This window comes from Bombus affinis, chromosome 12 (assembly GCF_024516045.1).
Source record: "Bombus affinis isolate iyBomAffi1 chromosome 12, iyBomAffi1.2, whole genome shotgun sequence".
Taxonomy (NCBI): Eukaryota; Metazoa; Arthropoda; class Insecta; order Hymenoptera; family Apidae; genus Bombus; species Bombus affinis.
The window spans coordinates 5,807,101-5,834,096 of record NC_066355.1 but is presented as its reverse complement, the minus strand read 5'-3'; the positions used below and the strand labels follow the sequence as shown (position 1 = coordinate 5,834,096).

Below are 26,996 nucleotides of genomic sequence, written 5' to 3'. Positions count from 1 at the left end.
TTCATTGGTATCGATGATTTTATTGCATTGGATCGATTCATATTTACAATAGGGGACACATACATATGCATTTTCATCTACTCTACCGATTATCTACATATATAACGTTTCTTTATTTTCGCCGTTAATCATGCTTAATTAATTCGCCTCGTCGTTAATGGCTGCTTATCTAGTCCGTACGGTAGAAACATGAAATACGAATCGATTAAGTTCTCCCTGGAGGAATCTGTTTCAACTGCGTTCGAATATATTAAACTCCGTTCCAAAAAATAAAAAGGAACAATAGTAATTGAAGAAATTAAGATAAACCAGTAGAGAATGCGTTTAATTCCCGATAAAATCTTCTGCAAACTAGAAGAGGAAGAGAAAGTGAAATAGTACGATTTGAAAAATCATAAGAGGTAAATAAAAATGCATAATGAAAATGAAATACACGCACGAAAACAGAGAACAGCGAGCGACTGTTCCCTTCGTTTTCTCTATTGCAAAAGCTCTTAAAAACGACCGCGTGTAACTCGATGGCCAACAATCGATCGCGAACGTACCTAAGCGTTATTTTACAACGGATATTAATTAATGGCCAACGTTTTCTGCACGTTCTCGCTACGCGTCACTTAAAAGCTACTATCACACCGATTTATACATTTCGCCTAAGTATAGATAAAGATAATGCGTCCAACGCGTGTGTACGTTGCTCTACGCTTATTTCCGCAGGGAAGCTCCTATGCGAGCTTCCTACGCGAGAGAAGAGAAATGAAAAGACGCGCCCCGATTCGGGCGAAATTTTCTCCTTCTCATCTTCTCGTTTCGATCGAATCGTCACGACGATACACACAGCCGTTACGACTTTTCCATATCGCTCGTTTTCTTTTTTCTCTTTCTATCGTCGATAATAATCCCTGCGCACCGACATTAATGGCGCTGTAACGAAATCACTCTCTGTCACAGGTACAAATATTTACAAATATTTACATAAATAAGTAATCATCTCTCACAGGATACCACCGATTGAGCTCTCATGCGACGATTAATCCGATGTCATGGGGGACCCGCTGTCCGATATAACGTTCGTGCCAATACACGTTTATATATCCCTGATTCCTCTGTCTATCTGTTGATTTACCTCCCAGTGTAGTTTATTTCGCTCTATACGACCGATTATTTGCGTTCTCCGACATATTCAATCCGTGTTTTGCAGCTGGCAACTGCTCGTTCGGTTAAAATATCATTGTCCTGGCAGAATTGTCCGCGACGAATCGTCTAATTCGATTATTCGTGCTGTTTGCCCGGCATTTTTACATTGGCCGTCGCGTTGTCCGATTCCGATTCTCTAAGTTAAGAATATTCCTACTTCCGTACCGGGGAAATTTTTCTAAATGAACGCACCTATATCGTTGTTTGCCAGCTCCTTTTCCCAAAAGACTTTTTTCTATGCTTACTTAACTTAGAACAATTTTAAAACGATTTTTCTATCTATTACGATTCTGTGAATCGTTCTCAATCGCTTGATAATTCACTTGGCAATCGTGATCGAGAGAATTTTCAATACAGATGTATTCATTTCGGTGCTGAAGTTCTGTCTGGTTAAAAAACAGTTTCTAAACGAGATATCCGAAAGAAATTGTTGGGAATGATTTCGTTTCCTGACGAAAAAGACCTGAGACTAGCTTTAAGATAAAACAGAAATAATCTCCTACAATTTGGATGCTGTAGATGAGGTAGTTGGTTGTCTCGAAAGGATGCAGTAACACGTACGTACACGTTCCCCATTTGTCGAAGTCTCTGCCGCGTCTTTGGTATCTCCCCTCAGCCTCCGTATTGGAAACAACTTACTTTCATCGTGAGAACCTGACGATTTATATTCGTCTATTTCCAGTTTCACCCTCTATATGCGTGTTTTAATCATCGACATCTTCCTCATGAAGGTCTCTTCATTTCGAGGGTTGCGTCAACTGGCCGATGTCCCCCGTGTAACAGGGTGCTCCGAGGATCAAAGGACACTGTGTCTTCCTCGGGTAATTAATACCGTCGCCTTGTCACAACATTTTGCTGAGATAACTCGTAGTACCAGGCGGTGGTAGCAAGAAAGGATTGACGAACGAATGGCCACCGGCTCCGTGTTGTACCGACGCGTAACCAGACTGTTGATTGTGACTTTGCGATGAAGTACCTAGGCTATTTAATACAGGTGATCCGGTATCGTGTAATTTTCTCATGTGTTTTTTCAAATCGAAATTCCTACAGAATCCTTTGCCGCAGATCTTGCAAGAAAATGGCTTCTTGTCGTTGTGAGTATGCATGTGAAAGGTCAGATTGTAGATCTGATGGAACGCCTTGTTGCAGATGTTGCACTTATAGGCCTTTTCGCCACTGTGCGTCAACTTGTGATTCTTGTAGTTCCCCTTTTGATGGAACCCCTTGCCGCAGTACTCGCAGACGAACGGCTTGTAATTGGCGTGGATGCGCCTGTGGGTGTTCAGTGTCGAGCTTCGGTTAAAAGCTTTGCCGCATGTCGGACATTTGTGCGGCTTCTCCGCTGTGTGGATGATCTTGTGCCTGCACAGGGTGCTCGCCTGGCGAAAGCCCTTGCCACAGATCTTGCAGACGAACGGTCGAGCTCCCGTGTGAACTGGCATGTGTCTAGTCAGATTATAATGTGCGTTGAACACCTTCCCACATTCGGGACAGGTGAACGTTTTCTGTTTGTTCGTCGTGTTGAGTTCGTTGTTCCGTGGTCCGGGACTCTTCTTCTCGCGTTGGCTCTCGGCTGAAATCGCTGTTAAGCTCATTTTCGAGAAAGCTTTTTGAATGGTGGTTGGTGGCGGTGAATTCTGCGGAACGGTGGGTGTAGTGGGCGGTGGTGCTGGAAAGGCACTCAACAACGAATTCGGATGATAATAGAGAAGAGAATAGGGTTGCAAGAGATTCTGATGCCTCAACGTTGGCACGTATTTCTTGAAGGCCGATTCCAAATGCGCGGAATAAGTTAACGAAGGAATGCTAGGCGGTGGAGGTTGCGGCGGTGTCGTTTGCTGATTATTGCTCTGCTCGGTAAGACGTTTGTCCGGTTCCATGATTTTAGCGATGGAGAAGGTCAAGTTCTTGCAGGGCGCGGGTGAAGTAACCCTCTCTGGCGGAAGACTGGTCGGTGTTTCGGTCGCCATTGTACTGCCGGTTGAGAACGGTTGCATGATAGAGACCTGAAACGAAGACGTACCAGGATCAGTTAATTTTTCCGTGGATCAATTAATTTGTTTTTACGGTCGATAACAGTGACGAACCCACCCCTATATCTGAAGATCCATTTACGAGTCGAATACGCTAATTTGTGGCGTTTGTGGTACAGATAAATCTAAATCTTCAAATTTTTGTTTCAACAAGCATCTGGGGTTTCAACATTATGCATTGTTACGCAAAGCAAACAGGTTCTTTGAGACGATTATATTTTTTCTCTAATTTCAAAATCATCGATAATTTTTTATAACGAGGATACGACAGATTCGACGATAATTATAATTTTACGACTTTAAGAATTCGAGTGGGTGGCCAGAAGTAGGAATGGAAGGAGGAAGAAAGAACGATGTTTAAAAATCCATCGTAACCGAATCGACTGATGCAATTGCCGAGAAGGAACGTAGTGTACACGAGGCTTTAACAGTCGTATAATGGGGGAGTAGCCAAATCATGGCGATCAATTTGATGACTCCAAGGACTGTCGTTACGTGGTCGCTACGATCCTCCCTTCGCAGAAGTCTGTTAGTGTTTTAGTGCACGTACACGGAGAGAACTAGCGGAACGGAACCCACATGTCGGCGAATCCGAATGAAACATGTGGTACCGTTATTATATCCACTCAATTGGCCCTCGTGTTGACATAAAAAAAGTACGTTCCGCATTGAACGATGAGGGCTGACAAACGTCGAACGGCGACAAGGGAATGCTGTGTTTCGCACTTCGTCTCCAAGTTAAACGCTGATAAAAGTCGTTTAGTTTCATTCTTCTTTTTCATTGCTTCGAATGGATTTCCAAACAGAATCAAAAGGAAGCCTGATTATTTAAAAAATGATAAATCGTTAAGTGTATAGGCAACGCTATCGTTCGATATAATCACATATGCATACGCAATTTGAATGTTGATTCGCGCACAAAACAGCATGAATATACAGGTAGCCATTAAGCATGTGCAACATGGACACGGGGAATGAATGGCGGGGCTGAATGAGTCGCGAAATGGTCAGCACAGTTGAAGAGCAAGCTTCCCCGAGGTATCACGGAAGGTTTGCACGTCGAAAAGTAGAAATGTTTGCTCCGTAGAATAGCGTTATGTTTGGACTTGGAATGACGGTTAGAATTGGATAGGACTGCTGGCTGGTGGCTTCGTAATACACCCGCTTCTGTTTCATCGAACTTTACGATTCTCTTCAAAAAAAAGGAGGGAAACTCCGAAAAAACCAATGAATCTTACGCGACAAAAAATTAATTTGAAAAATGTAAAGTTAATAAGTGCGGTAGAACGAGAAAATTTCAGAGAGTACGGTAAAATGTTCGATATCAGAGAGAAAGCAAACGTGGTGCTTAACCACGATGAAAAATGCATGCTTCCAGAAACGGTGGAAATACCGAACTGCCGTCGATAGGGTGGAATATGACGCAGTGGTCCTGCCCAAAAGCTCCGCCCATTAGCTGGTACCTTTCGATTGTCCCACAGCGAAAGGCAGCCCTAATAACCGGGGAACAAGGAGTGGAAAAGCAAGACCAGTGTGAGAAGCGAGACTCGAGAAGGGAAACGATCTCCTCGCGCACCCCCGAAACGCCCCTATGACCTATAGAAAACCGTAGACGTCGACTTCATCGCCATGGAGCCGAGCAACTGTCGACTTAAATGACAAAGGATATGATTATGTGCCTTCGAGCGCTTCCAAATGCAAGTTACGACTCGTACCCTCCTTCTTCCATGCTAACTTCGATTTCCACCCTCTGTTCTCTCTCCTCCCTATGTAGTTTCTTTCGAACGTCTTTCTCACAGTCTCTAACTTTTTCCCTCTTAATGAACAAGTTACCATGCCGTCTATTCTTTGCATTTTTTCTTCTCTGCCTTTACTTCGTTTGTCTTTTTCATTCCCCTTCTCACCCTCTGCGTTACTTTCTTTCTTGCTCTCTTCTTCTGCGCCTTCTTCTCCTTTTGCGTCTTCTTTACACCATGTCCTCGCTTTTACCATTCAAACGTACGCTCTCTCTTTCTCTTCTACACTGAGCGTGTCACACTGACTCCTTCCTTGTCCGCGATGCTCTAGAGAGAGTTAGAGACAACCATTCGGTGTATTCTCCTTCTCATTCTGGCTTATCGTCACTTGCCGTTTTGTAACCCGTCGCAGTCGAGCCGGGGTGAGAAGAAGACGTAAAATGCAGGGTAAACGGTGGGGATGGAGGCGACAGGATTGGCCAACGGATCTATCACCCTCGGAAAAGTGACACGAGAGGGGAGAGTCGTATGGGATGTGGTGGGGGTTAGTATTGTTACAGTACTTAACGAGCGGCCGAGGTAATCAGTGTTGCTCCTTGCGGCAGCCGACAATTCTACCAATTTACTTCAATATCGACTGAAGCATGGCCGACCCTACTTTGGGACCATTTTGCTTCCTTCTTGCTCCATTGGAATCGATCTGCGTGAAATTTGTTAATTTTTCGTTCATTCGTGTGCATCCAATATTCATCAATCTTGTACACCAATATATCGCGCAAATCGTTTTCCTTTTTATTCTCTATCATCTGAACATCTGTTAAGTACCTTCTAAATGTTTTTACAATGACGTGAGATCGATGGGAATTTTTCGAGGGTCGTTTATACGCTTGTCGAAGTTGCGAGTACCAGCGAATGTTCGGAACGCGCGAAGGACGTTCGCGTGGTCGATAGAAGGGCTGAAACGATACCCGGCTTTCGTGAGCCACTCGATGAACACGGGAGCACCCCCGTCAGGTGAGGTTGGCGTTAAATGTACAAAGTTTACCGATGCGATTACAAATCGTCCGAAGAATTCAATCACCTACAGTAAACTATCAAACGACGACGAGCGAATCGCTGGAACTCGAAGAAAGTTGAAGGAGCTCGAAGAAACTTGAAATGGCTTTGCAAATTTACCCGCCCCGTTGTCGACCCATTAATTATCTCCTCTCCTACGCTCCGACGATCAACCTTTCATTTTCTTATTCCATTTGCTTCTTCGTTGTCTCCGCCACGACGATAATCACTTCAGTTCGTAACCAACTACCCTTTGATGCAACGTTCAACGCAGGAAACATCAATAAAATGTGTAAAATTGTAATGCGACATCGTGAAAGTAGATACACGTTTATCAAGATAAAATCAGTTAACCCCAAAACGGTAAGCAGGGATGATTCGAAACAGCGAGACTCCCCAATATGAACATTCCAAATCGGAAGGGGTGAAAGTGGGCGGATGGGAGTTTTGCGTGTACAGAGTGCATCAATCAGCAAGTCCTTCTGCGAATAATACCCGCTCATGAGGTCACACGCCTATCGCTCTTTTCCCTTAAGTGGCGATAAGGAAATGAACCGAACGAATTTTGTCGCTTAACTTTATTACAATCGTTGCTTAACCATGGATGATAGCGTAAAAATATGTCACACATTATCACCTGTCACTTTGACAGAGAAAAAAGGAAACACAGGATGTGACAAGAACAAGCCGATTAAAAACACGTTTTCTTTCAAATAAAAAGCTGGTTCTTTATATCTGATGCGAATGAAACGACGCAGTTTTCGCGCGCAAAGCTGCCAGATATTGTGTAATTTTTATTAGAACGTCTCAAGGTCCGGGAGACGTCTTTGGTGTGGAAGAGGACCATTAGCTCGAGCCACCCTTATTGTTCCATCCGTGACACCCGGTCTTCCATGATATGGCGCGTGAACAGTTGACATATAATTAGCATTTGGGGTAACGAAAGCTCGACTGAGGATGACAGGAGGCACAATACATACCCACTTGCTTATCCTCTGTCCCATAACTCGGCCACAAACCCGCCCTTTCTGTCCCGTACATCCAACGTATGTCGCGTAAGCCGATTCCAAAATTAGTCGGCTTAGAAACTTTGTAAGGGGGTCGAATTTCTCGACAAAAAATGTATTACTTTTTTCCATTTTCTCTATTTAAAAATATTTAATATGAAAGAGAAAAGTATCTTGGGTCCACGACTAGATACATAATAGAAGAGAGAACAGACAATAAAAGACAAAACAAAATTTTGTGTTCGGTCGCGAGGGTGGTAAACCGGCCGGAATTTGAATTGCAGTTGTAAGTAGAAACGAGGGTGAAATGAAAACGATCTCGTGCGTTCTTTTTCCCGGGGAATTTAAACGCACCATGACTCCTGATTTCGAAGTTTCGCGTTATGAGGAGAGGATTCGCGGAGAGGGTGATTCAAAGTTAATTGGAGAGTGGTGGTGGCAGAGGCGAAGAGAGGCGAAGAGGAATAAATTGCGAGTCGCCTCGCACGAATCGGAAAGCGGTGGGTACCCCGGTGTTATATTCCGCCGGTATATTCTGAATTAAGTCGCTCAGTTGTGCGCCGTTTACTTTGCTCCTCGACTGCTCTCGAATCGTGTACGGGGGAATGGCTTAATTTTAAGGAACTTTGCGGCCGTTCCACCAAGTTTAATTCTATCCGTCGAACAACGTTGCACCGTGTGTTTCCCAACGACATATCCCGATAATGCCTGAAAATTACCTTCCGTGCAACACGATATCTGATCGTTCTAAATTCGCGAGTCAAACTTCAAGTACAATTTTGGCAACATGCGTGGAGATTAATGGAAATATTGAGATGCTATGAATTTCTCAGATTTCTTCAGATTCTCGTCGTTTACAGAAAAAGAGCTTGGCAGAGACAAAATTTCAGTAGGAAAACTGAGCGCTCAACAAAAGGCGCATTGTTTAAAATGAAAACGAAGTGATTCCAGAGAGCCCTGCGTATGAGCAAGCGTGCAAGGGTCGAAAAAAAATTGGCGCCCACGTGCGTGGCTGTATGAATACGAGCGGCTTTCCAAAATGGCAACGAATCCCACTGGGCTCGATGCATCTCGAATTCACATAGTTCGACGTATCGTCGAGTCGAGCATGGTTGGCGGGGGGTTCACAGCTGCGCAGTCTACGGGGGTTTATTACCCCTCGCCTCGTGGCGTTTCAACTCCCGGTTGGAACACCTCGTTATCACCGATTCGTCCTTCTCGTTTCTGCCCTTAAGTTTAGTCCTAGTATTCTCGTTGGCTCTCAACGGTTTTTGACTTTTTATTTAAACTAACGGAAATATATTTTTGTATAATGTTTTTACCATTTATCGACTTTAGCAATATTCTTTGCCAAAAACAGCGATTCACTATCGTCGAAATTACGTTTACGAGAATTACGAGAATTGGAAAGAGTGAAATTAATTTATTAACATAACTGTTCGATCTTAATAGTTTCTAGGCTATTGATTCATAGAAAAACAAGCACGCAGGAGGCCATCCATTAAGTATAAAAGTGCACACGTGCCGTTTGGCTACGTGAGTTCACGATCGCCACAGCGGGCGCCTCGATTCACCGTCTGTGCGCGTTCATTTTGCATTTTCGGCGTCGTTGCTGCACCCCGCTGACAATGGCCGCGTAACTTGAGATTGTCGGCCTTCGTCAAACATAATGACGATCGCCAACGACGATCATAATAGTCTCGCGGAATAATAAGTGGGATAAAAGTCAGGAAAACAATTGGTACCGCCATTGTCACTTCGCGGCCTATTCAGTCACCCCACAGACGGCCTGTTTGCGTTGCGCTCGTTTTGTCGAGAAACTCCACGGCTGCGATGGGAATCGTTCACTCTCGCAATGGGAGAAATCAAATTATTATCGACTCGCTTGAGTCTATGATCGTTCGGCTTCCTGCGGGCTGTAAACGTACAGTGACTTTTCAGGAATCTTTTCAAGCAAAACATACGTAGAACCAAATCTTTCATGTGATGTAAAAATACAAAATTATGGCTTATCGCGCCATAAAGAATTTTTTTGGCGTCTTGAAAAATTTGCTCTTAAATAATACTTTAAATAATTACACTTTAATAATTTCACAATGTCTAAAATAAAATATATAAAATAAGCTACCTACGTACACAAAAATTATTTTCGTTCTTTATCAGATTATACGCTTAATTCTCGTCGTACCAAATTTTCGTAGTTACATCGAAGTACCTACTACTAAAAATTATATAAAATTTCATATATTTGGATCTCGTTAATTAATATATAGCAGAGGCCTCGAAAAACGAATCAATTCCTTATCGCGGTCGAGTTTACGATTCTTATAGAGCTCTGTTTCTCCATTCATATTCCCAGCCGTCTCCCCCCACTTCCCTAGACAATGTACATTACAAAAGAGGTTTTTCGTAAGGCACGCTGCGTATACACAAACGGTGGCGTACGTCTGCGAGCGCCCTTCCGCCGCTTCCGTTCACGCTATTGAATCGCGATCACGATTTTCGAAGGAAGAATGGACCAAATTCGACACCAGCGGGGGGGTACTGCGAGGATGGATAGGGGTGGCACCGGAAGTCTTGCGTGCCATTTGCCTCGTACGATATACTTATCCACGTCTTCAAGAATCATCTGATGGTGAATGAGGGAGTATCCTTGAGTGGCGCGTGCCCGGCCGGATGACGAGTCTATAGTCCACCTTTAAAATGATCAGCCTCCGCGGTATCGTATTTTCCTTTGAAAGAAACGGAATGCCAGATGACGGAACACGCCTCCTTTCCAAACGCCAAACGCTTCGACTAACCTTTTCAAATCTCTTCTAACTTTTCTTAACCCTTCTACCTTTTATTTTAACGTGGCTAATGACTATCGTTTCGACATTTATTTGCCATCACTATTAAAAAACGTAATTTTTGAAATTTCTGTTCTTCGATCATTTATAAATGTTCTTAACATGAAACTACCGGTGAAATATTTGCATAATGAATCACGGTAAAGGCGAAGGTTATTTGAAATAATTTAGCAGAGGACCGACTGAAATATTTGGTTATCGAAGAATAAATTCGCAATGTGCCATTTTCACGACGCGAGGAATTGCTCGAGGACGTCGTCGTTCCAGGGCCATCGACAAAACCGTGAATTTAATACGAGGATAGAGTCGAGACGAAACACCGTGGCACGTCTCTCCTACTTTTCCAGGATAGCGTACGATCGAGTCGAAGTTTACCGTCCTATGCCGTGTTTCTCGAAATCGCGAAATAAATTTCCTACGGCACGAACGAGCAAACAAGTCGAGCGAAGGGAGCTAAGGCATGAATAGTCACACGCAAATCCCGTCACGGCTATTGGTTCCTTATCAGATATCAGTTATGTGGTCGATTTGGGGTGCGTGCAGCCTATTACATCTGTGATCCATTGATAAGCACGTCAAATCCGCCAACAACACACTCCTGGCCGGGCGAACCGCCATTCGAAGCCCCTCGAAACCGCACTTCCTTGCTACTCGAATCGATTACTGAGACCTTCCACGATTGGAGTAGCTTCGATTCAACCTGTCTTACGGCGTGTCTCAATCACTCGTCCCTCCATTCTATCATCGTCCTTCTCCGTCCACGAAATTATGAACTTCTCCCATCATTTTCAAGTTGATCGAGTGCTCTCGCCGATTATGTACAACTTTAATTTATCAGAAATTCATCGATATTATTATTATACCATAGTGTTCAGAATTGAAGTTCCGATAAAAGGACTGTTCAACCCTTTAAGTATGGCTACATTTTTGTTAACATTTTCCTTTAAACGTTACAAAATGACAAATCTAATATCATTATCTATTCAGGATAGCTGTATTTAAAGCGTTAAGGTTTCAAGCCTTGTTCAGTGAGCAAATTTTTCCAATCTTTTACTAGCACTTTAACTATTTAGAAATATTAAGTAACGATATACGATGCCCTATATATCAAGCATGAACTCGTTAAATTCGTTAACAAATTTTAGACATCAAGAGAAAGATGTGTGAAAGACGTCTTGTTACGATCGTTGATCGCACGTATCCCCTTCTAGGGGTTAAGTGTCTACCGATTCTGACGGGTTAAAGTGTTGGAAAGAACTAGTCCGACGGCTGCCATCTGCCACCCCCAACCCCCGGGGGTTTTTAGCGGAGAACGCAGGAGCAGAGAGTTCGGAGTTCTCGCGAGTGGCTTGGACGGCTCAATGCCTTTAACCGTCTCTTGGCCACCCTCGAGAAATCACCCTCTTCCTCTCTTCCTGTCTGTCTGTCTGTCTCTCTCTCTCCCCCGTCTTTATCCTACCGCGAACCATAACGCAAAGCTTTTCATACAAGATTATATGGAATATTACGTATTAAATGTCGCAATTCGCTTTCTGACCTCACCCGCCTCTTTCACGTTCTCTCTCAGCTTTCTCCTTTCGTTCTCCCAACGTTCAAACACCAAGGAAAACGATAAGGGAGAGACCCTTGCGGAAATGGTTTACTCAGAAAAATTGGAAAAGACACACAGCATTGAACGGTCTGTTATATTTACTCGCGAAACGATCCTTGGCTTTTCTTCGCTTCTCAAGGATCTGGGAAGGAGAAGACAGGTCTCGTTTCAACGTCGAAATGAAAAGTGCTTGCCATGCGTGGTCGAAAAGCAATCGAGACTCTGTCTGAGTTGATTCGTTTAGACTTCTTTCTTATAAGTAATGCACAGAGGTTTATGCATTTACGGAGAATCTAATGATATGAAAATGCACAGGATGCACGTAAGGAACGTATGAAGTATCTAAATTACAGTAGCTACTCGTTATTTTTAATCTGTGCGTAGAAATTATTTCTTTATTTAAGTTCGTAAAAATCTTAGTTTGCATAAACTTCAAGAAACCTTTCTTACATCTTCTAATTTCGGATAAAATAATCTACCAGTGAAAGGGTAAAAACCCTGATTCCCTTTCAACGATAAATCTACTCTGTATAGTACAACGAGCGACGGAGGATGAAAACGGGATGAACGAAGACGGAGAAACAGCCATACGACACACAAAAAGTGTCGTTCGTACGACCCACTCCCCCAATTTTGATCGAGCTCGAAGCAGCTGGCTCGGCTCGTGAATTCCATTTGAATAATTCCATGGCTCTGGCGCGTGCCGACGCTTCGTCTGGACCTTCGGCTCGATCGGTCACGAGATTCGTCTCTTTCCTCCGTGTCTCGAATCTCATTGGTCCATCGTAGTAAAGACACGTGGCCGGATGTCGGTCTATTACCTTCCAAGGGTTTCCGCCTGCTGATGAATAATACCGTCTCGCCTCGTACTGAAACGCTCGCCTTTCGATCGATCCTTTGTTCGTCTTTACGTTCCGTCTTGACTACGCCTGGCCGCAAAGGTGTGCACACGGAATTCGAGATCGCTCTAATTTCATCTCTCGTAGGAACTACCTTTGTCAGATTAATTTTGCAGCCTCGCTTTTCGAAATCGGCTTTCCAGCTCGATGGCTCGAGATTTGTTGATTAAAGAGAGGATTAATCAACTGAACAGGATAAGAGGTTCATCAATTGAAGAGATCAGCCATGTTTAAGTCATAGGTTCCTTTTTTGAAGTGTAGGTAATGTCAAAGAAATGAGTAAAAAAAGACCATAGCTAAGACATTTTGTAATTTAGGAAAATCGTATGTAAATTCTGAATCGTTTTAGACGAAAGAGTTTTCGATTGTAGTGATTTCTGAGATTTGTAACAATTAAGCCAAAGATCAAATCAGCGACGTCGGCTGTGAGAGATCAGGCAAAGCCCTCGAGAACCGAGCGGTCTTTGCTCTGTAATCGAATTCAATCCGAAATTTGTAAGGACGAGGAAGAGGAAGCGAATAAAGAAAAAGACGGGGTTGGTGAGCCCATAATCAAAGTGACCACTCGACGATTTATGTGATAAACGGGTGGTAGGGTCGCGGAAGGGGGATGTGGTCTACGTCGATGGAGGTGAGAAGTTTATTTAAGACCAAATCATCCTTCGTCGATTAAGGTAAGAGAGGGTGCGTGCAACGGGGCGACGGGGATGACGTTGTAAGAAGAGAAGGGAGAGGGCGGTACGTGTTATTGCTTGTATTGTGGCGCAGCCCCTCGAATCGTCAGTAGGGGTTGGTTTTAGTCGGCAAACTCTCCCCGGAGACTTCCAAGTTCTCGTTGCCGTTAAACGGGACGCTAACATGGGGACTCGAGTGAAAGCTACTTGTTGGCCAATACCAAGAAAACACCATGAAATATCTCATAGATAAAGAATATTTACCATGTTCCTATATATCGCCAGTTTCTTCGTACCATTTATCCGTAACGTGAATTTGATATCTGCTTTATCGAAAAATTAATCATTCTCACAAATGGCAAGATCGTTTCTAGAAAGTCGACGAAATAAATTCCATTGCTTAAACACCGGGAAATCTCCAGTTTACCTTGATTCACGTGTACGGCTCACGAAATAAGCGTTAAAAAGTCCGGGAACCCTCGAAACAACAAGGGACTCGAATAAAACTCGTTTAACAGATGCACATGCCGCCTTTACTCTCTCAGATAGACAATCACGAAACCGAACTGACAGGCAGCAACAACGCGAAAGGATATTTTTCTGCAGCAACCGTCTGGCCAGATCGATATCGTCTCCTTAACATGCCCGTAGCAACTTGTCCGCGAATAATTTCCTTATCTCGAGGGCGAGCATTATGAGCCCGTGCCTGGCCCCGTAAATATTTTCTGTACAGGTTTCTTTCTCTTTCTATTCCTCCTTCTTCTCGCTTTTTTTTTCTCCTCTACATAGAAGCATTCCACTTCTCACCTTCGCAGCGGGTGCCTCGTCGAACCGAAATTTCCCCAACTCGACCTCGTTTGCATTAATTATCCTTCGCTGTATTCCGTCTTGCGCGTAATTGCGGATGCACACGCACGCTTCAACACACTGACTCACCCACGCGCATACACGTATACTCACACACGGCAAACGTCGTCCAACCGTACGCGTTTATCGCTGGCATAGCAGATATATATCGGGTTATATCAATCTTGCTAAGTGAGCAATGCATATGCTTATGGCGACGGAAGGTTTTCGACAGGCGGCAGAGAGGAACAGAAAGACGGAGAACGAGCGAGAGCGTGGGCGTAGAATGCCCACTGGGCATCCTTCTTTTTATGCATATGTATGCATATGTATGCACACGCATGCAACACCGGCCGGATATAAACACCTGCCCATCATGCTCACCTATGCGTCCCGGTCTTCGTCCACGTGTGAAAGGCCCTTTAAATTCTAACGGGGGAGGTCGGAATATTTATTGCCAAAGGTGCTACCGCGAGCGTTTATGATGCACGGTGAATTAACGATACCAATTAGCCGCAGACAAAATCGACATTGTCGCGTTATCTCGCACCTGATGAGGATTATAACAAGCTTCGCTTGCAAGCGTTCTTCATCGATTGGTATTTATGTAAATCCCCTTTCATAACTTTATCGAACATGATTTTGATATCCTGATAATATGAGGATGCGAATGAACGCGGATGTCGAGATCGTTTCGTAAAAAAAAATTATCAGTTGCCGTTTTAACGAGAGTGGATTCATCCTGGTCCGTCGAAGCTGATAGTCCACGAGGACACGAACAAGAAAACCTCATCCACGTTTTGAAAAGCACTCAGTATCCTGAGCAGCGAATCTTATCTGATGCCGAGAGCTGATTGATATCGCGATATAGCCCTCGAGAGGGAGGTTTGAGTCTCATCCACCATAAACCATCCCCATCGTCAGCTTTATGAACTGGCTGCGGAGGCGGGGACCAGTGGTGAACATTTAGTGCCTTCGAGGTAGGTACACATTTAATCATAATCTAATATTTAAAAGGTAATTTCACGGCCTGTTTACTTCCTACGATCCACCCTCTATATCCCGTTGTCAGTTTTTCCTCCCTTCTTACGTGCATACCTTCGACCACCATGAATCGTGAGAATTACGATATTTTCGACAAATTGATTCGATTCTATCGTTTTTGTGCTTTTCGGTTAGAGTTACTGTTACTCAAAAAGTGTCGAATACAACGCGTTGTTTGTAGTTGTTCTTTTTCGTTTTGCCTGGCCAACTTAAATAGAAGCGGTAGGTTAGTATTCGCGGAATAAACACAGAAATACGAAAAAGCGAAAGGCGATTGTTTGTACCAGGAGAAGTCAGGTATCGCGAGCAAATTGTAGACACGATAGACACGGCCACGTCCACGTGGCGGTATAATGAAAAAGCTAATATATTCGTTTACCGCTCGTAAACAAGCCGGGCATTGTTATTATCACGAGCAAGCCATTGCGATTAATCGTCTGCCGTTGATTCATTCGGCTTAATTTATACGTAAATTATACCCGGTCGCCCTTTCGGTGCTCAGTGAATAAGCATGAACTTCCGGCGTCCATAAACTTCTGTTACATTCTAGCCGTCCTCTGTTACTTCTACTCGAGCACAAATTTCTTCTTTGCAATGGTGAAATAATTTTAAGTGGGAAAAAGCCCGAAAAATGACGTTCTATGGTTAAACAAATCTACAGTGAAATGAAATTAGAAGAAATAAAAGAAGTAGGGGCGCAGACAGAAAGGAGTCGTCTCACCATTTCCGGAATTCGGTGTTTCCCATCATATACCAGATCATTTACTCGCAGATACTGTAGCGCGAGTAATCGTAATGATATTTCATATCCATTTCTACCATAATTATGTCTAAATATGTGTAGTTTCGTGATAGATAATTTAAAAGAAAATGTCGAAGGAACGCATTGCACTGTAACGAAGGTTTCCCGTAACGCAAAAGATTCACGTAGCAGGATCGCAAAATACTTACACGATAATGCACTTTAATCAGCGTGCGAGATATATCGCGTGAACGAGGTCGTCGGCTAATGGAGGAGCGCATAAAAATTAAAATAGCAAATTGGTGACATGGAGGCCTCTTGCATATGCATAGGTCGCGCGAACCTTCGTGTGAAGTTCATTCAAAACGGTTGGTTAATTAAAGTAATCGAGATAATCCGAATAGCCGAGTAATTAGCTACTAATGGTATTTATCGACCACCAAGTTCTTCTTAAACTGTAAAGCAAGGGCTTCCAGTTTAAAACCTAAACTTAATTCCAAAATAAAGTTTCAAGATTTTCAAGAGTAATTGAACAGAGTTTAAGAGTAATAAAAGGGGACACGACGAAAAGATAACGAAGATGAAGATGAAAAGAATTAAAAGGAAAGCAAGGTTAAGTTCGATCGAAAAACATAGCGGCTTAAACAGTCGTTAATACGATGCGTGTTAAATTGCATTACATCTGCTTATTAGTCACGGCACGGGCAAGCCGCATGCGACGTTGAAAAGGCAATCGTGTAATACGTCATAATTTCCATAGCGTGACTGGACACTCCTCCGGTGCCCTCCATGCAACATCACGTTAACACCTATACATGGGAATTTATTATTTTCCCGTGTCTTGTGAAAACATACCTCCTTGCTTAGCGTCTTATCTGCTCTATAATTAAGTGACAAGGAGGAAGCAGTTTTCCTTAAACATTAGTTCATTCCTAAATTCCTCCCCAAACTTCTCCACGTCCTTTCATTTTTCAAGCTATAATATAATGCGCGTGGAATAAAATATCGAGCAAGAAATACAAACAAAGTTTCTTCTATGTACATATATAATTATTTTCAACGACGGAACTCATAACTCTTGGCTGCCGTTCTAACTCTATAGAACGTGTCAGATACATTTTTTCTAACGCGATAATCATGCGATAGCGGAGCTTCTTTCCTGGCCAAGTGGCATCTTTTTTATGGCTCGCATTTATTCCCTAATTAAAATGAAGACCGTGCGGGTGAAGTACTTTTTACACCACCCCTTACCTTCACGCAGAGTCGAATGAAGGAACTTTTCTTGCCACGCCGATAAATAGTCCAGATACACATTTCGACGCGGCGAATCTCTTTCCTCTACACGCTGGAACGCGTTTATGGAAATGTTCAGCCACATTGTGGCGTTCCGGCCAACGGGTTTCCATTTGTGGACGGCAACGATTTTCTCTTTCTGTCGATCTGAAACTAGCCGACGTGAAGTTCAAAATATTCTTCACGACTACCGTTTTTTTCTTATTTTTTTTTTTTTTTTTTTTGCTTTCAAAACGCTTTTTACAGAAATGGTAAGAAAATACTGTCTGCGAGGAAGTCGAAACGAGGTTTTACCTAAAGTAAACGACCCGTGATGATCCGCCAGAGTTGCATCACCTGCCCACGGCTCGTATATATTTACTATAAAGTCCGAACTCGTCGCAAGCGAGTCAAATTAATGTCTTCGTTCGTTTCGAGATAGGACAGCGGGGGTTGGGCCGAAAATCGATATCTTTGATCTGGTGTTAAAGACTGGATACGTCGCACCTTTCGTTACCAACGAATGTTCGCGCCGATAATGGAACAGGCCGCGAAATATCGTCGTTCAATTAAAATCGTTTCGAGGAGTAGCTGATAGAATTGCTCGATCGGTGTCACGAGCGTTGTTCTAGTGAAATTCGACGCTGCAGATTCTGCTAAACGGGTAAATGGAGCGGTTGATTAATTTTACATAGATTAGCGAACGAACGAGCCGCGTGGCCGATCCTCGTTTTTCGAAGGCACGCTGAATACACACGATCCTGCCACGCGGAGAACCGAATTAAATTGATCTCGGTGAACTTTTTGTTTTTCAGAATTCTCCGATTGGATACGATTCTATTCGAAATCGCAGAGGAACGACACACGCGTTGCTTCCACGATTCGTTACTTTTTCCGGTTAGCGTTTAGTGGTCTGCGTAGGAATTTAAAAAAATAGAAAAAGAAACATTCAACAAATTACGGGATCGATCTTGATTTGGCGAATAGAATACGATGAGACAAATCGATTGAAAATATCGTTGGAGAAATCGAGAGGATTTGCCTTTAAAGGAGTTCCACTGAAAGCTCAGACTGGGATCATCGAATAAGCAAAGGGCACACTGGTACGATGAAATTCGAGGTTACGCCGAGAGAGGAAGTAGTGCATTAATTTCGAGTTACCCCTTGAATATTCTCCAACCCCCGTACATGTGACCACTACACGACGAGCACAGGACTTGCGAGTAGCAGTTACCCCGAGGTGTTCGGGACGGCTGGTAATTTGTAGGTAGATATACGATAGACAATAACACCGGTGAGGGGCGGCAGTGCCGACTAATTTGTTTATCATAACTTTATCTTGATTTATTACACCCACGGTGCGCGCCTGTCTCATAGTGCCAATTGTGCGCGTTCATACGCACCCTTTGACGTATTTACACGTGCACGAATTAAAAAACGATGGCCGGAAAAATGCTCGAGCGATCTTATTCTTGAACGATTCCTTCGCTCTTCGACGACTCCTTGATTCAAATTAAATGCACATTTTACAAAAATCATAAAAATTCCGTTTATTCCTTAAATTGAAAGGCAACAATTTCAAAAGCTCAATGATTCATCAAGCCGGTTAACAAATTCCCCAGTTAACAAAATGGATTCGTTATCGACGTTGTATCCCACAAACTTTAGTGTCTGCAACTTAATCTTTCAAACTGAAGAAAACAACTCGCGTTCCGAACGAGAGATTACACGATCAACGATTCCCCGGGAGCAATTATAGATTCCCCGATTGTTTCATCGCGCGTAAATTATCAGTGAAAAAATGCAGTCACGCTACCTGACTGGCCAGCAACAAGAAAGCAACGCGACAAGATAAAAATCCGCGAGCGCGGTGGCGGCCGGCGCTCGCATCGAGAAGCTAATTTTTTAAAGAGCACAGCGAGAAGGGGGTGCGAACAGGCGGAGCAACCCTTAGCCACGCTCTATCCCTTCCTTTCCACCCTCTGTCTATCTTCCTTCGTTGCAGCTCGATCGGTGTGCACGCAAGGCCTCTGCAAGAGCTTCGTGGCCAGCTCGTATTTCTCACCCTCCAACAAGATACCAACCACCTTTAGCCCCATCCTCGACCTCGCGGCCACACGTACTGCCGCACACATCTAACGCACGTACATACCCACACAAAATTCGAGAGGGTAGATAACGTCTTGCATGTATGTACGTGTGTTTCGGTACGCGTAACAGTGCGAGTGTACCGTGCGAGTGACTAACCTGTGGTACACCTACACGTATACGTCTAGAGACAGATATCGTCGTACGTGTTCACGCACGGTATCCAATACAGAGGCAACATACTAAGACACGAAAGGGCGTACAGGTATAACCGACATCCACCCGCCACGATGTAAGCCCTGCAACGCTGCGAGTGCTATCTAGCTAACTATCGCTGATTCTCGGCGCGAGACGGGTTCACGGGGAGAGAAGGAAGGAAAACAGGCGGAAAGGGTGGTCTTCGGCTCGTGGATCGTTTAAAACAGAGCCTGCTACGGGAACACTCTGGCGCATCCGTGAAATATTCCGCCAAGAAGGTTCGTTCTTCGATCGGTAAAGGAAGATTGTTTATTGCCTTCGGCATTGTATGATATCGTATCAAGGAAATTCATTTTTTTAACGCATCTTTGTTGGTGAAAATTATTAATGGCTGTTTGAATTTGTCGAGAGTACAGGGATGATAATCGTTTTGCGCGAAAGCAGGTGTCAACGAGCAGAAATTTAAACAAAAGATGGAAAGTACTTTGGCAAGTGACAGGAAATTTGGAAGTCTCTTCGCGAACGGTTCAACCCCTGTTTGGATACTTGAAATACTTAGTTCTGCTCGCGTGATCTCCCCCAAGTTTTAATGTTCCGCCGGTGTCTCTTGGAAGGTACTTTAACAAGCGCGCAACGAATTTTAAAATTCCAAAGCGAAGTTTCTTGGCTGTCGCGCGACGACTATTTGTCGCCAAATTTTCGAAATGAAATCGAAACGAGGCGGAGAAGGGAGGACGTGAAAAGATATCGAGAGAGCGTTGATATTTACACAAGACGATGTTCGACAAATTTGTAACGTCGAGTAGAAGGCAAAGAATGTGGAAGAGTACAACAGAAACTAGAGCTTAACGTCCGGTAAGACCCAAGACTACACGGGGCCTCCTCAAATATTAGCGGAGGACTGCGGGGTCCCCTTTGAACTCGAATCCCCCAAAATTTCTATGGTGAATAATCGGAGACAGCTGGCACGATGCGAAATCAAGTAGCGTAATAATGCCCCGAAACTTCAGCATCCAGAGCGGGAAAGAAATAAAATGAAAAAGAGGAGGAAAATGCACGGGCTCCCTCGGATTCGAGTATCTCCCCCGTCTTACCTCCATTGCTTCTTATTTCAAATATTTACAGAACGAAAATATCGGTTGAAGTTGATTCTTCGCTTGCTCTCGATATGAATTTTCATTCGTTAAAAATTAGCCGAAAAAGAAACGTTGAAAAGCAGTCAATTAGAAGAGCAATAATCTCTGATTAATTTACGACCGATATTTTCTTGTTTATAATCCCCATCAAACTCGAATGCCTTCCCCTTCTCTAATCTTTCATTACTTGTTAATTAACAGCACACATCGTCGGAGTAACGAGAAATTTTCGGTGGCAGGTTCGTTTATCTCTGTCAATAAAACAGCGAACGCGGAACACCATAAGGGCACGAGCATAAACGGGACCAGAATCGACTAATAAAGCGATATCTCTGTATTCGAAGGGATACGTGGCCACATCTCAGCGGTCTGATCTGCAATTACCATCTCTATATAGCAACGAGCCGTTTCAGCCGTGGCCTCTCGCGAATAAATGACATACACCGCACGCGTGATAGGTATGCTAATCGTGTGGCCCGCTGTAAAATTTGCTCGTCAGCTGCGCCAGTTACGATCACCGACAAATTCGATACAACGAAATGAAATTGTGCCTTTCTTTCTTCCTGCAATTTCGTCGTGAAACTGCGATCAATTCGAATACAAACCCGATCTCTTTCTGTAAAATCTTCAAGCATATTAATCAGTAAAAGGACAAGCGCATTTCTGTAACATCAGATTCACCCGACTATATGATAAATGAGTTACTCGGAAGTCAAACTTATCAAAATTTCTTAATTTTACTATTCCGATAATTATTATTTTATTCGCTATCAGAATTTATTATTTTATCGTTTAAAAACTCGATGCAGCCGATCAACGATCAGCCTCTAAGTATCTCGATTCTAGGTACAGCAGATCTCCGTTTATACGAACTTGCTGATGGACAAATAGTTCATATAATTAATTCACATAACAGGAGTTCATCCTCGAATGAATAGATCGAACCAGCAAGAGTTCGTTTAATCAGGCACTAGATAAAATTTCTTTCAAATAAATGGAATTTACATAAACGTAGTTTTGCTGTGCCAGAAAAAGTAATCAATTCACGCACATGTGACGCGCGAAAAAGGCACCGTCTAGCATGCCTTGGATAAAAGAAAAGCCTGAGGAAACTGACGAAGGAAGAAAGAAAGTGACGGAACCACCCTGGTATCGGGCAGTTTATCCCGCGGGAGGAGCTACGATACAATGAATAAAGAACGAAGCAGCTTGGTCGAGTGAGCCCTATGAACGAGGCCTTATTGGGATATTAATCGTCGTACCAGGCGAACGCCCTGTCCCCGAGTGTTTGCACGAGGTTTGAAGAGGCTGCAACACCAAAGCTGCCTTGCAGCGAAACCCTCTCCGTAAAACCCCCTCCTTTTAAGCGCAACGAAACACTACAAGACCCCTTCTCCGAGCCCCTCCAACGTGTTCCTCTTTTCGAGCCCCGTGATACTCGAAAAGCCTAAGTACTACCACGCTCGAATACTGCTCGAATACTTCGGACACGCTCGAACCCCGAGCCACTTAGGTAAAGCTTGCGTACACGTTAGAGGTAGGTAGGTACGTAAGTTGGTAGGCTTGATAGCCGCGTTGCACGAATGCTTCGAAATAATGGGCCGTCGATCGGCCGCGCTTGTTTAGAAAACATAAACCGGGCGAGCTAATTGTTCGCTAATTTCCAGTGCCACTTGTACGGCCACTCGTCGATTAATGCGTCACGGTACGTGTACAGGGTGGTTTCTTTCTTAGAGAGAATCTCGTCAACGAAAAAAAACTTCACGTGTGTGATTTTCTCTCCACGATACATGTTACCGGGCGCGTTGAAAGCATTTCGAAAATGGTCTTTGATCTCCACCGCTCTTCGTCGATCCGACGCTTATCCTGGATAGGAATCGCTCCAATGGGAACGACGCTGATACGGTTTTGTGTCTTGGATTTTTATGGATTTGTTAGGTGCTTTGATTGATTTCAATGGGTGCTGATAAGACATGCTTTTATAAAACATCGTAGATTTTTTTTCAACCGATGTTCTATTACAATTTATTGAAATTTATTGGCGTGACAATTTGCGTGTCCTTGATGGAAATATATTCTGCGATGGAATGTGTACTTGTATCGTGTCAGCCCGACAAGATATTCGTGCGCGACGGGCGTTTTAATCCATTTAGTTAGCAGCCTGAAGGGAAGAAGTTCCTCCGTTTCATCCACTTATAAAATCTGGCTAATTGTGCTATGTCATCCGTATCGTAATCCTCTCCAAATTATTTGATTTTGTACGTACAATCTGACGAAATCTGAATGCGCGATCTACGTATCACTGATTCCCTTTCAAAGATCATAATGTCTCACAACCGGTATCGAGATCTCTACGAAATTAAATTCCTTCGAGGGCAATTTTTGAAGAATAGCGATTTATATTACAAGTGCATCGATATCAAACTCTCTGCTTAAGAAAATTTATCGGAGGATAATTTTTAAAGGAGCTATTTATATCATACTTAGTTATTTATATTACAAGCGGAAATAAATCAAGTACTTACAGAATACGTGAAAATTTAGTAGTAGCCCGATCGAATCGAGTTCCGTGATCTGAACACGTTCCGGTCCTCCGATAATCCCGAACACTTTCACCCAGACAGGACTCCCAGAGCAGAGTTCAAACTTCCCGATGAAGTTGCAGCATCAGCGTCTTTTCTACTTGATCTTGCAGTTCGTTCGTCTAACGCGACATTGCAAAACGAGAAACTTCTTCTGGGTCACCAGTTCAAAGAAGCATCGAAACTCATGACGATACGCGACGACCCTCGACAGGTCGGCATCTACTAGAACAAAGTCTCTCAAATTAGCCATCGACATTATCGAAAGCTCACGATCAATCTTTTCGCTTCGATTTTCGACTGTGCGCCATTGTCGCAGGGACGCTTGACACTGAACCTCTCAGCAAATTAATATTTCCTGTTGCTCTATTCGATTCACGTTCATCACATCGACGGATTGAATGCCTGCTAACCTTTGGTAGTCTTTGATACGAACCAGGTGTATTACTTAGAGGTGCGATTTGAACTTTTTCACTCCGAATAACGAAATTCTTCGATGGGAAAGTTGCAAAGTTTAGGTTTCAGAGTAGCCAAGCGCCCAAATGTCAGCCATTCCGGTCAAACGTCGCAACCACTCGGCTTCTCCGTTAGGAACGTCCGTTCCTAGAATCCATCGCTATCTTCTATGCCGTCTGCATCCTCCTAAAACTTCCTTTTTAGCGAAACAACACTGTTGATTGGGCACAGACGATAGGCTCGCGTGTACAGCGGCCGGATGTCGCTCTCACCGTTTGTCCCGTAATCTCATAGCGAACCAAGCACACAACGGATCACTTCGGACTTTCCTCGATTCTTTAACAAAAATTTTTCCTCGCGATGCCGTGGAAATGGTTGATCGCTGATCCCTGGCAGATGATCGACGGAGATCACGAACGATCCGTTTGCCGTTGGAGGCGCCGAGTTTGCCGCTGCTGACGTGTGTGCGGTGGCTGCTAGCGAAACCCAACGGAGGTTTCAACTGCAGACAGAAGGGTGAAGGGAGGTCACGAGTCGAAGGTAACAGCAACCACCAATGGGGCGGTACTAGGGGCGGAGCAAAGAGCAACCTAAAAACACGCCCATCTCGTTGCATGATCATAAGCTGCAACACCCCAAGGAATGCTCCATCCCTGTTCCACTCTGTCTCCTACTATCGTTCGTCTTTTCCTCTACGGCTACAGCCGGGCCACCTTTTCTCCCCATTTTTTTCCCTCTTTTTTCTCATTCAATTGGGACGAAGGCGACACGAAGCGCGGCGACGTTAAAAGTGCAGGCGAACGACGACCAAGTTTCCTTGCTCGCGTTCGACGCTCTTCATCGATCCCTCTTTCTCCTTTGATCAGTCTCGCTGAGATTACGCTCTGCGATTCCATCGCTTTGCCATCTCCAGAGACGAACACGGAACTGTATTCCAAAATGGGATTCCTTCGTGCTAATAATCTCATCAAGCATCTGTCTTCGTGTCACTGATTTTAAGAACGTTCTTGAGATGCGTTTAAATCTCACTCGTCGACTATACAAACTCGGTTTTTTTCAAATTCAAGGCATTCCATCTCGATACTTCCAGAAGAATGTAATTTTGCATCCTCTTACGTAGAAACATACGGAGAAACTTGCAAAAAGACGTATTAACGAACCGAGTGGTAGGTGTGCTTATTAAAAAAATATTTGCTTAGAAATATCCGGCGAAAGGTGAAAGCTGGCGGTGAAATGCATTGAAAAGATTCCCGTGACGGTATACGAAGGGTGAGTTGCATCGAGCCTCGACACCGGCGGGGGTTAGAAGCGAAAGGAGAGATAGAGAGGAAGAGAGAAGGTTCGGTTCGAGGGTCGACGAATGAGCCAGCGAATGAATACCGAGTATGGATTCGTGAGGAGCCAATAGGGGTGCACGATGTCCTCCCTCGTTTGAGAAAGCCACGCCAATCGTGGGCGTCCGTCACCCTGCGGGCTTTTCCTGAGGGGTGGCGATGGTAGAGACGCATAGCTGGCTTCAAGGGCTCTACCTGGCTGGCTGATAAAGACAGACAAACCTCTGTCTTCTGTGGCGGATCATGCCAGCTTTGCCAGGCAGACGACCTCGTAGCAACCACACCTCCACCTTTGCATCCACTTTCATTCACTTACAACCACTTTCTACTGACGCCAATGCTCCGACGCCTTTTCTTAGATTACGCGCCCGTTTTCTACCCTCTTCCGCGTCTACTGTGATTAACGGATTATGGAACTCCGCCGATGGAACCGAGAGAAGACTGAAAAACGGGATGGCTCGGATGGAAAACGCGAGTACATTTTTCCATGTGTGTTCTTTTCTACATGGAATTAAAAACGGGCATTTCAGGCGGGTGGTAAAAAGATACGATAAGTTGATTATTCGTTAATTTGGTTAAACGTCGAAATGTTTGCTTTAACCATCGAGGCTTCTCTCGGAACGTTAAAAGAATTGTTTGTAGCGTTAAAGGGTAGGAAGGTGTATTAGGGATCCGATTGGATGCGGCCACGCGTTATTTACAAATCTTATATCGAACAAGCTTTTATCCGAGGTTCAAGTGCGAGGGATATAAAGCTGAATTCATTGTTTGTTTCGCGACGAGTTTGGCACTGGCACACGTGGCGCGTCATGCGACGAACGTGTCCGGTGCAGTGTCATACGCAACCACTCGAAAGACAAAGGAAAATTTATATTCCCGATATCGACAGCGCAGTTTTTCCATTGTCGTTGATAGCGTTCGTCGCTGATGATATTCGTATGCGTACAAAAATCTGGCATAAAGGGATCGAAGTTCCAGGGAAACGTAACAGCCTGTCACGCTTCCTGGAGCAATCAATTTCAATTTCTCGTCCGCATTGTATACTTTTATTGTTTGCCAGCCACGTTCATGCACGTTCCACGTATATTTGCGTCTCGGTCGAACGAAGCAGTAGCCAGGAGTGTCGGCGAGTAATCTCGTTTCCGCTTGGTCCACGAAGTTAAACTCCGTGCATTGGACCCGACTAGCAGTGTTCTCGTGTCCACATCTCGTTTCGTTTCCCTTCACCGTCCTCTTTCCAGGGAATCGTCCGCGGTAACTTCGAGGGGGAGTTAGCCCGGACAATATATCAGTTTACAATGATAAAAAGCAAACACGGGAAATAACGCGAGGAATTACTGAACCAAACAATATGTCCCTCGTCTCTGGAGAGACTGCGTATATTTCGACCGAGCAGCTCGGCAGCAGCCGACGGAGGGTGTGTGCCAACACATTTTCCTTACAATGCGTCACGATTTCGTTTTATTCGCGACGGGGCGATACGACCATAGGGACATCGAGAATAGACTCATTATCACCCGCCAAAGTGGATGATCGGTCAAGTTGGCTCAATTATACCGGTCTGATTTTCTTTTCTTTTTATCAGAGATAGATTCTTCGAGAAGTATCGACTTTCGATTAGATTAGTCGCGTTCCAAACGAACGAAATGTCGGACTTTGATGGTAAAAAGTATTCGTCGTACTAAAAATGCAAGAGGCCATAGCGTCACGTCACCTCGAGGGATAGAGAGACGAAAAAGATGACTAAAAATTGGTACCCTCTTGCTCGCGGGTGCCTCTTGGTGGGTAGTACTCATGTAAGCAGTGACTAGTGAGGTAAACTCAAGTGTCTGAGGGGAAAAGGGAATACGGAGGACTCAGGGATGAGGAGTGGTCGTCGCTAGTGGGTGTAAGGAATGAAGGGATAGTAGTGAACCGAGCTATGTTGCCTACGGGGGATGGAAGAGGGATGGTTTTTCCTCAGTCTGAGCATTCCGTAGACGATATGTTTGCAGCTAGGCTCACTTCGTCTCGGTTCGCATGCGGCTTGTATTCCTACTCTACACACGTACAATCTCTCTCTCTTTCTCTCTCTCTCCCAATCTCTCATCGGTCTCTTTTACTCCAGTTCAGGGAACTACCCTCTCTCTACTTTCTAGCTTCCTTTTTTTTCCCGTTCGTCTTCTTTCTTCCTTTTCTCTCTATCTGCGCGGCGGCGTACACGCGGGCCACCGGCAAGAAGTAGACAATTCACAATTAGCAAACACAAACAGAAGTACG

General features: G+C 44.1%; 1 protein-coding gene across 3 annotated transcripts; it reads right to left on the bottom strand.

Moving 5' to 3' along the window:
* LOC126922575 (fez family zinc finger protein 2-like) lies at nt 1–25,509 on the bottom strand. 3 transcript variants are annotated; one of them, XM_050735304.1, is made up of 2 exons: nt 22,891–25,509; nt 1–3,200 (listed from the first exon to the last, which is right to left on the bottom strand). In XM_050735304.1, exon 2 carries the CDS (start codon nt 3,189–3,191, stop codon nt 2,037–2,039), a length of 1,155 nt encoding a protein of 384 aa, XP_050591261.1. In that variant the 5' UTR covers nt 3,192–3,200; nt 22,891–25,509; the 3' UTR covers nt 1–2,036. The 3 variants fall into 3 exon arrangements, with proteins under 3 accessions (XP_050591261.1, XP_050591259.1, XP_050591262.1); XM_050735302.1 differs by lacking the exon at nt 22,891–25,509 and adding an exon at nt 3,778–5,306; XM_050735305.1 differs by lacking the exon at nt 22,891–25,509 and adding an exon at nt 3,286–3,744.
* Nucleotides 25,510–26,996: the final 1,487 nt, after the last annotated feature.

What these genes read in the sequence shown, in the direction of transcription:
- LOC126922575 (XM_050735302.1), bottom strand. Translation starts at nt 3,831, where the DNA reads ATGTTTCATTCGGATTCGCCGACATGTGGGTTCCGTTCCGCTAGTTCT. An exon ending in GTTCCGCTAGTTCTCTCCGT is followed by an intron (nt 3,201 to 3,777) that starts GTACGTGCACTA and finishes TCTTCGTTTCAG; the next exon opens with GTCTCTATCATGCAACCGTT.